This window comes from Benincasa hispida, chromosome 4 (assembly GCF_027475165.1).
Source record: "Benincasa hispida cultivar pf3 chromosome 4, pf3_genome.v1.1, whole genome shotgun sequence".
NCBI lineage: Eukaryota > Viridiplantae > Streptophyta > Magnoliopsida > Cucurbitales > Cucurbitaceae > Benincasa > Benincasa hispida.
Window position 1 is genome coordinate 13,802,064 of NC_143481.1, and position 8,810 is coordinate 13,810,873.

General features: G+C 34.2%; 1 protein-coding gene across 2 annotated transcripts; it reads left to right on the top strand.

Annotated features, from left to right (window-relative positions):
* Window positions 1-460: 460 nt before the first annotated feature.
* LOC120075634 (serine/threonine protein phosphatase 2A 59 kDa regulatory subunit B' eta isoform-like) lies at window positions 461-3,585 on the top strand. 2 transcript variants are annotated; one of them, XM_039029212.2, is made up of 3 exons: window positions 461-689; window positions 1,011-2,575; window positions 3,027-3,585. In XM_039029212.2, the coding sequence occupies exons 2-3, from the start codon at window positions 1,358-1,360 to the stop codon at window positions 3,384-3,386; spliced, it is 1,578 nt and encodes a 525-aa protein (XP_038885140.1). In that variant the 5' UTR covers window positions 461-689; window positions 1,011-1,357; the 3' UTR covers window positions 3,387-3,585. The 2 variants fall into 2 exon arrangements, with proteins under 2 accessions (XP_038885140.1, XP_038885139.1); XM_039029211.2 differs by having other exon boundaries at window positions 541-689; window positions 881-2,575.
* The last annotated feature ends 5,225 nt before the right edge of the window (window positions 3,586-8,810 follow it).

Below are 8,810 nucleotides of genomic sequence, written 5' to 3' on the forward strand. Positions count from 1 at the left end.
TATTAATGAGAGGATATAGATATAGATGTCATCACAGTCTAATCATGTTTTAGTCAATAGTTAGACATTTACATAAGAAGTATATTTAATAATTTAAGGTTTTATCTCAAAATCAATTAGCAATGGGGGAGTAATCCATCTATCTAATAAGGAGTTTGTGTTTCCTTGATTGTTCCACTGTGAGATTCTCAACAAAGTACATCGATATTTTTAAATTTTATAAAAAAATTCATGCAATATACAAAATAAAAAACAAAATGTCGTAAATATAATATAAACAATAAATATTTTAACTTATTTAAAAAGCGTAAAATATTTATTTTATAATTTAAACATTTTCTAAATAATTTCTTTAGAAATATCCATCAACACCGATATTTTATCACCCTTTCAAATCGACATTTTCATCCTTTTTCATAAGAATGGGACTATTTTAAAGATTGAATATAACAAATTTGAAAGTTGAAATTTAAACCATTAAATTATTTTTGCAAATAAAATCATAAGAAGTAAAATCTTATAAAAAGGGAATATACAGCAAATTCTTAATTTATTAAGAGAGCGATTGGCATTGGGCATCACCCACTTGAAATGAAAAAAGGGGTTTATTTATTGATTCGAAATATGAGTCAAACAGGGGAAGCCACAAAGGAGAAAAGAGGAAAGCAGAGACCGAGTAATCTCTCTCTGTAAGTAATACGAAAGCCATTTTTTCCTCACAATCCTTCCTTTTATCGGATTCTCGGAGTCTCTGTTTCTCTGTTTTCGCATGCGTTTTTCCGTTTCTCTTCCACATTCAAAACCCTGATTCTTCTTTTTGTTTCTTTTTCTGTTTTTTTTTTTTTTTTTTTTTTTTTTCCAATTTGAAATTGAACCCTAGAGTCATTTGGGTGGAAGAATTCGGACGGAATATGTGTTGATTGTTACTTAATTCGTCTTTCTTTAATCTGGGATGTTCTTAGAATCGGATTCAGAGCGGGATTTCAGATCTTTGGTTTTGAGTGTTTCAGGTGTTTGGGTGTTTGGATACGAATCTAGCTAGTTTTTGCGGAATAGCAGATGATATGTTCGATTTTGCTTATGGGTTCAAAACAGAGATTTTGTCTGATCTGTTGTAAGCGTGAATCTGCTTACTGTTTAGATGAAAAGGGTAGCTTTGGTTTGCCTTGTTCATTTGAGTTGATGTTGGTAAAGTGTCTGCTATGATTGCTGGCTGCTATCTCCGGTTTACACTGGAAAAATGGAGTGTTTACTGAACTGATGGATTTGTAGTATTTAGCTCTCAACAGGTTTCTGGAAGCTAAGGAAAGAGCGTTTTACTTTTTTGGGAGTGTCACTTTGTCGGTTTTTATGAATTATGATCAAACAGATATTTAGTAAGCTTCCCCGAAAATCATCGAAGAGTGCTGAGAGTAGGGAACATGGTGGAAGCCATATGGCGCCTTCGACCGCTTATGCTTCTGCCAGTTCGAGAAGTAATGATTTAGCATCTGGCAAGTCAGCAAATTTGGTTTCGTCTTTTGCAGCAACGAACTCTGGTCAAGATGTGGGGCAAAATCATGGTACCAAGTCTAATAAAGGTGGGAACACGAAACTGAATGGAATTCCCACGTCTTCATATGAGCCATTGCCTGGGTTTAGGGAAGTTCCAAGCTCTGAAAAGCCGAATTTGTTTGTTAAGAAGCTAAATCTATGCTGCTTTTTGTTTGACTTCAGTGACCCAACAAAGCACCTTAAAGAGAAGGAGATCAAGCGACAAACTTTGTTGGAGATTGTGGATTATGTAACTTCTGTCAATAGTAAATTTACTGAAACTGTTATTCAGGAAGTTATAAAAATGGTCTCCATAAATTTATTTAGAACAATGAGTCCTCAACCACGTGAGAGCAAAATTGTGGAGGGTTTTGATTTGGAAGAGGAGGAGCCTTCAATGGATCCTGCATGGCCTCATTTGCAAATCGTGTATGAATTCTTTCTCAGATTTGTAGCCTCGCCTGAGATGGACGCAAAATTGGCTAAAAGATATATCGATCATTCTTTCATTCTGAAACTGCTGGATTTGTTCGACTCTGAAGATCCTAGAGAAAGAGAATACTTGAAGACAATTCTGCACCGCATCTATGGGAAATTTATGGTACACCGGCCATTTATTAGAAAAGCTATAAATAACATATTTTATCGATTTATATTTGAGACTGAAAAGCATAATGGGATTGCTGAACTTTTAGAAATCTTGGGAAGTATCATCAATGGGTTTGCTCTTCCTCTGAAAGAAGAGCACAAGTTATTCCTTGTTCGTGCGTTGATCCCTTTGCATAAACCGAAATGTCTAGCTATGTACCACCAGCAGTTATCATACTGCATCACGCAATTTGTAGAGAAAGATTGCAAGCTTGCTGATACAGTCATAAGAGGTTTATTGAAGTATTGGCCAGTTACAAATAGTTCAAAAGAAGTCATGTTTCTCAGTGAGTTGGAAGAAGTATTAGAAGCAACTCAACTTCCAGAGTTCCAGCGCTGCATGGTACCCTTGTTTCGCCAGATCGCTCGATGTCTTAATAGTTCACATTTTCAGGTACTAGTTGGCTTCATTGATTGCTTGGATTCACCTGTTGATATTATAAACAGTTTGTGTTTTGTTGTTGTGCGGTCATATGTTTTGGTGATACGGTCTGCCTTGCATTTAGATTTGACTGTCAGTACCTCTAGGCAGACCTGGCCAAGTGAAAATTTGAGATTATATATATAAGATTGTAACTTGTAAGCATGAAGTTTGAATGTTATAAGATTGTAAATTAGGTAATACTGCTGTGGGAAGATCAATACTTTTCTTATTTTTGTATTTTCCCAAACGTTCCTAGCTTTTTTTTTCCTCTAGAAAATTATCCCACTCTGGGGGGTAGTAGCATTAAAACTCCCAAGTATCTAGCATGTGGAGAGTGGAATGAAATATTTGATTTTTCCTAGTGGTGTGTACTTCCACTTGTTCTTGAAACCTAACCTTGGTCAGCATTTTGATTTCCTAGGTAGCAGAAAGGGCGCTGTTCTTGTGGAATAATGACCACATTGAAAACTTGATCAAAGAAAATCGAAAGGTCATACTGCCCATAATCTTTCCAGCTCTGGAAAAGAATGCCAGGAGTCATTGGAACCAGGCAGTCCATAGCTTGACTTTGAACGTTCGAAAAATATTTTATGATCTTGATCCTGATCTGCTCAAAGAATGCTTAGTCAAGTTTCAGGAAGATGAATTGAAGGAAAATGAGCGGAAAGCAAGACGAGAGGCTACATGGAATCGTTTAGAAGAGCTTGCTGCAAAGAAAGCTGCAAGTAATGAAGCCGTGCTTGTTTCTCATAAATTACCCACTCGGACAACATCGGTTTAGTGAAAGAGTAAGACATATTTACTTCCATTTACCCGACCTTGTTGATTGGGGTGTAATATGCTGTAGTAGCATATAGTTTAGGTCAAATTTCCATGGACCATTGATTTGTTACCTGCTATATGATTATATCTTGTGGGGTTCTTTTCTGTCAAATAACCATAGTTCCAGTATGCATATTCTTAACTTTTTCTGCGTGCTATTCTCAAGTCCTTTATGTAGCGGGTCCTTACCTTACAGATTATTGTGCTAGATATTTGGTAGCCTGCACATAAAATAATGCCCTTAAATATGCCTGTTTGACAAGCATTATGCAGTAATTGCTCATCTGTGTAGACATATGTCAAACTTATGAATCAGATTGCTGATCTACCAATGCTTGTAATTTGATAGGATATTATTCAAAAGACAAATACCTGAAAGGCTTTTGAGAGGGTACCTTCTTATGTATACACTGATGAAGTAGGAAACTCCAGTCCTTGGTGAAAAGAAGCAAGTTACCAGTTTGGTACTTGTATAGAACAACACTTTCTTAGACTACCTAGCGATATATTACTGGTAGGATCAGAGTTTGTGATGATGAAGTCAACTAATCTGGTTAGCCTTATAAAGCTCACTCAGCTTTGCATCTCCCCTCTACCTCAATGAGGTTGGAAGTCTCTAAATAGATGTGACCAGTTGGACATTTTTCTAAGCAATTTGTCGAGTCTATAAAGCTTTGCCTATTGGTATTACAATACCTCTTTTGAGTTGAGTTATGCCTAGGATAGGAATGAGGATGATAGTAACAACTGGTCTGTCCAATTTGTTTTCCCATAAGGATCAACTGTGGCTAATTAACTCATAGGGTATTATAAATTGACATATGGAGGAGACGTAATTTGGAGCGAAAGAATATAAAATAAGTGCATAGACCTGACTGAAATAAGCAAACGAGTAAAAGATAAAAAGTTGATTTGAACAGCACTGTCTCCCCAATATCTCCCTCCTTTACGAAAACAGAGATCCTACTGGAACTCACCTACCAAACCTCATAAACAAAAGATAAACTAAAACATAAGAGAGACATTATAAATGAAGGTAAGAACTATTATTAAAAGAATAAATGTTGATCTTTGTGGTAAGAAAGCAGCAAGAAGTGTAATTAATCTGTCTGATTAGATTTAAGTAGCCAGACAAAATAATCTATTGAAAAATTATTATTCATGGTTGACAGTCCTGAAGTGCCAATTAAGACTTTTATTCCTCTCGTAGGGAAAGATGATGTGGATTGTATGAATTTAACATTATTATTATTTTTTTGTGATTGGACTATGAGCCATGAGGTAGCTATTCTCTTCCTCTCCTTTTGCTCCGCCCCTGATTCACAGGAAGTCATCGAGACTTTTTGCCAATCAAATAATATTGGTAATCACGAATTAACTACTTATACTATTGAGTAGTACAAGTGGCAAGTCTACGTTGAACCACAAAGAAAAATGGAAATTAATTCCTCAAAGCCCATTTTGATTAATGTGGTAAATTGGGAGGAGAGGGGGAGGTTTTGTGTAGATTGAGATTTGAAATGGGACTGCAAGAAAGTAAAGATAGAAATGCAATCAATAAAGACATTCTAGCTTAGAGGATTGGAATGGCTCAATGTAATATTGTTCATCGAATTTTTCAAATATAATTTTAGCTTTTTGATTATGCCTAGCCCAATTGATTGGAAATTCAATCACTGGTCCTAATTACCTAAACATGAATAGATGAATCAATACTAAACAATATTTAACCAACTGTATTACGCTCTAGGACTTACGCTAGGATGAATATTCAATTTACAATCACCTAATTGAATATTCAATATAGTTTTCCCTAGGTCAACAAGTCAATGCTCTTCGTTATAGACAACCAATTACAAGCTTATCTAACCTTTTGCTTTTTGAAAATTAACTTATAATTTCATCTCACATATTATAAGCTAATCTCAAGTAATCAATTGCAAGTTTCCAAGTAATTTGTCAGGCAATCAAAGAGAAAATGTAATCATAAAACAAATTTAAATGGAAAGAAACTCATAGCCAAGTTATAGGAATTACATTTAAACAGATCTTCCAAAATTAGATAGAATTAATTCCAAAATCTTCTATACTAAAACCCCATAACCCTTACCTTCCCATGGAGATAGATAATAAGATCTGACATCATCTTTATCAATTACATGAGAGAAAAGGAAGAAAAGGAAGAAAAATACAAGTGGAAGGGAGAAAATGGAGAGAAAGTTGGCTAAGAATTGAATGGAAGATGATAAACTACTCTAGAAATGAAGCAAACCTTATATAAAGTCGCGGCAGCATCGCATTGGCCCCAAAGGCTCCTTTGTCGTAGTGAAGCGTTGCGCCCTACTACTCGCACGTGCAACAGACATCTGGCGTGGTGTGGCACTATAACAAATAGGTGCTACTGCCTTGCAGTGCTGTGCATGGGCGTCGCAGCATTGCACGACGTTATGGCCCACGACCCAATTAGCCTAATTTGCTCTATTTAGCTTCGTTTTGCTTTCTAAATGCTATGTTTAAGTCAAAAACGGTCTGTAACGCTCTAGAGTGTATGAATTACTCGAGATCATGTAAATAAGATTATATAAGTCCTTTAAACATCATAAATGAGCTAGATTAGAGGCACTAAGATAGTATATCTTGGGTGAGTTCAATCCCTTGTCGCAGTTGTCTTGCTCCCTGTGAGTCATTGTTACCATGACATGCAATTGTTACACAAGCAAGTAGGTGTCCTGAGTTCCCCATGGTTCCTTAAGGGAGAGTTTGAGGTGCAGGCTCGAAATCAAAAGCTTGAGAATCAAATGCTTAGAGGCTTATTTGAGGGGGTTTTGAAACCTAGGAATTACAAAGCTTGTGTTTGGGGTACAGGGTTTGGAAGCCTGGGATTCTGAAGCCTGTGTTTGGGGTACAAACATAGGTTTGGGTAATCTAATTTTTTTTCTCCTTATTTTTAGTGGTTGTTTTGTGAATAGTATAATCTCTAGTGTATTTTGCATCAATTTTTGTTTATTTTAAAAGAAAAAAATTAATTTATTCATTTTAAAATCAAATTTATATTAGTTTATCTTTTGTAATCCTAAATTAATCCATTTGGGTTTATTAATTTCTATGACAATAATATATGAATGACAATGATTTAGTTATTTCTATATAAAAAATAGCTTTTAGTAAAAAAAAAAAAAAAGTAACGAAGTTTTGATATTAAGTTTTATAACAAGTTCAGTTTGCCTTTAAATTTCTAATTTATCTCATTTTAAATAACAACTTTATCTTTTGATAACAAAGTAATAAATTTTGAAATTTAGTATCATAACACATTATAACAAAGATAGTTTTGCTTTAAATTCTTAAATTATCTTTTTTTTTTAATCGTTTTGTCACGAAATGAATTTTATGTTTGAGGTTTGCATTTAATAGCATTCTTTATCCATCAGTTGGGTTTTTTTGGGTAGAAAAATGAAGAAGGAGAAAAGGAGAAATTGAAGGGAAAAGTGGAGAAAGAAGGAAGAAAGAAAAAAATTATCGATGACTATCACCAATGATGGTAGTTTCAATGGTTGGTAAAGAGAATTTGATGACCAATGAGCATCACGAATGATGCAACATTTAGTATTTAGAGCTCCTAGATGAAAAAGTCAATTTCTTGTTTTTGAGTTCGTAAAAATGAGTAAAAAAGGGAGAGAGAGGAAGAAGAAGAAAAGGAGAAAACACAAAAACTAAACTCTAGTGACCATCACTATGGTCAATTGACGATGGCATGATGATCGGGCGATTATCGACAGTCAAGTCGGTCGATTGATAGTCGGGGGTCATGACATTTGTTTGTTGGCTATCACAACGGTCGGTCATTAACATGAAGGAAATCGGTGAAGGTCCCTGTGCGGAAACGTGGGGATCGATCCCAATTTTATTTTTCAAGACTATTAATTTACAAAATAGAGACAATTATGCATTACAATAAAATTCTACAGCATGCAAATTAAGAAGAAAATTAATGATAAAAAGACTTACTCTTGAAGCCAATCTTCTTCGTGTAGTTCCTCAATTTGGATCACTTGGAACTCCAATCCGAAATCCCAAAATGGGCACTACCACTAGAGAACCTTCTGTATTCTCTTGGGATTGAGAATTCAAGCAAAAATTGTGGGCTTTGCTTGAATTCGAGAGAGAGGAAAAGAAGAGAGGAGGGAGAAGAAAAGTAGAGAAGAAAACTTGCTTTTCTTCTCTGTATTTTCCAAGGAGGAGAACTAGAGAGAGATCACTGTGTCAAAAAACAGAATTATGGAATAAGAGAACTGAAACCCCCACTTGCACGTACTGGTTGAGAAAATTAATTATATATATATATATATATAAAATAATTAATTTATTGTGTGTGTATATATATATAAAACACATAACCTATAGTTTTATTTTCTCTCAATAATACATGGTATTTAATATAAATCACATTTATACTAAATTCAATTATATGAATCTCATCCATATATTATTTAATATTTGAATTATATTCAAATATTTAATTTCCTTTCTACCATTTATGATATTTAACATAAATAATATTTATATTAAAATTTGATTATATGAGTCTCATTCATATAATTAGTATTTGAATCATATTCAAATATTTAATTCCTCTCAAAATAAATATTATATTATAATGTATCAAATACATTATATTAATTATATCACATATAATTAATTTAATCTAATTAATTATATCATATATAATTAATTCCCTCAATTAATTTAAACAATTCAAATTAATCCAAAATTAATTCTCAATAATCCCTGTTGAGCAACAGAGGGGACCTTATGGACCGGTGGATTGAAGCTCCAATGGTACTTGGATAATTAATTAAACTCTTTAATTAAATTCCCTAACATCCATAACTGTCGGTCACTCCACTAAAGACCGATAGTTGCACTCTTCGCACTACAGATATATTTTTGTGTTCATTGGATATAGTCAATAATGTGATGACTTTTCACAAATTGCTCGTAAGTACAGCTAGACCAAAACTACCATTTTGCCTCTGTAGTTACATCTAACTCCTTAAGTATTACTGATCCCTCTAATGAACAATAAGTCATAGTTCAACTATGACCAAGTCCCTCTTGGACCAAGAGAGGGTGTGGCCACATTGTTCAAGCCTTGGAGTTAGCCCTTAAGGGAGCAATTTATCTACTTATCTCTATTGGGGTTGCTACCCTAAAGTCTCGTGTTCTGTAGTTTGTAAATAGTATGTACGAACGCTTATGTTGTTAATATATGTTATTTACTTGTTTTTCTTGTAGTTTTATTTGTTTTACCACAAACCAATAAACATAAAATCCTTGGTTATCTGTATGTGACTCAGTATGTATGTGGTGACATACAAGTGGA

Excerpts from the sequence above, each read along its gene's own strand:
- LOC120075634 (XM_039029212.2), top strand. The coding sequence starts at position 1,358 with ATGATCAAACAGATATTTAGTAAGCTTCCCCGAAAATCATCGAAGAGT. Across the intron at positions 2,576-3,026 it reads TTAATAGTTCACATTTTCAG|GTAGCAGAAAGGGCGCTGTT; the intron begins GTACTAGTTGGC and ends TTGATTTCCTAG.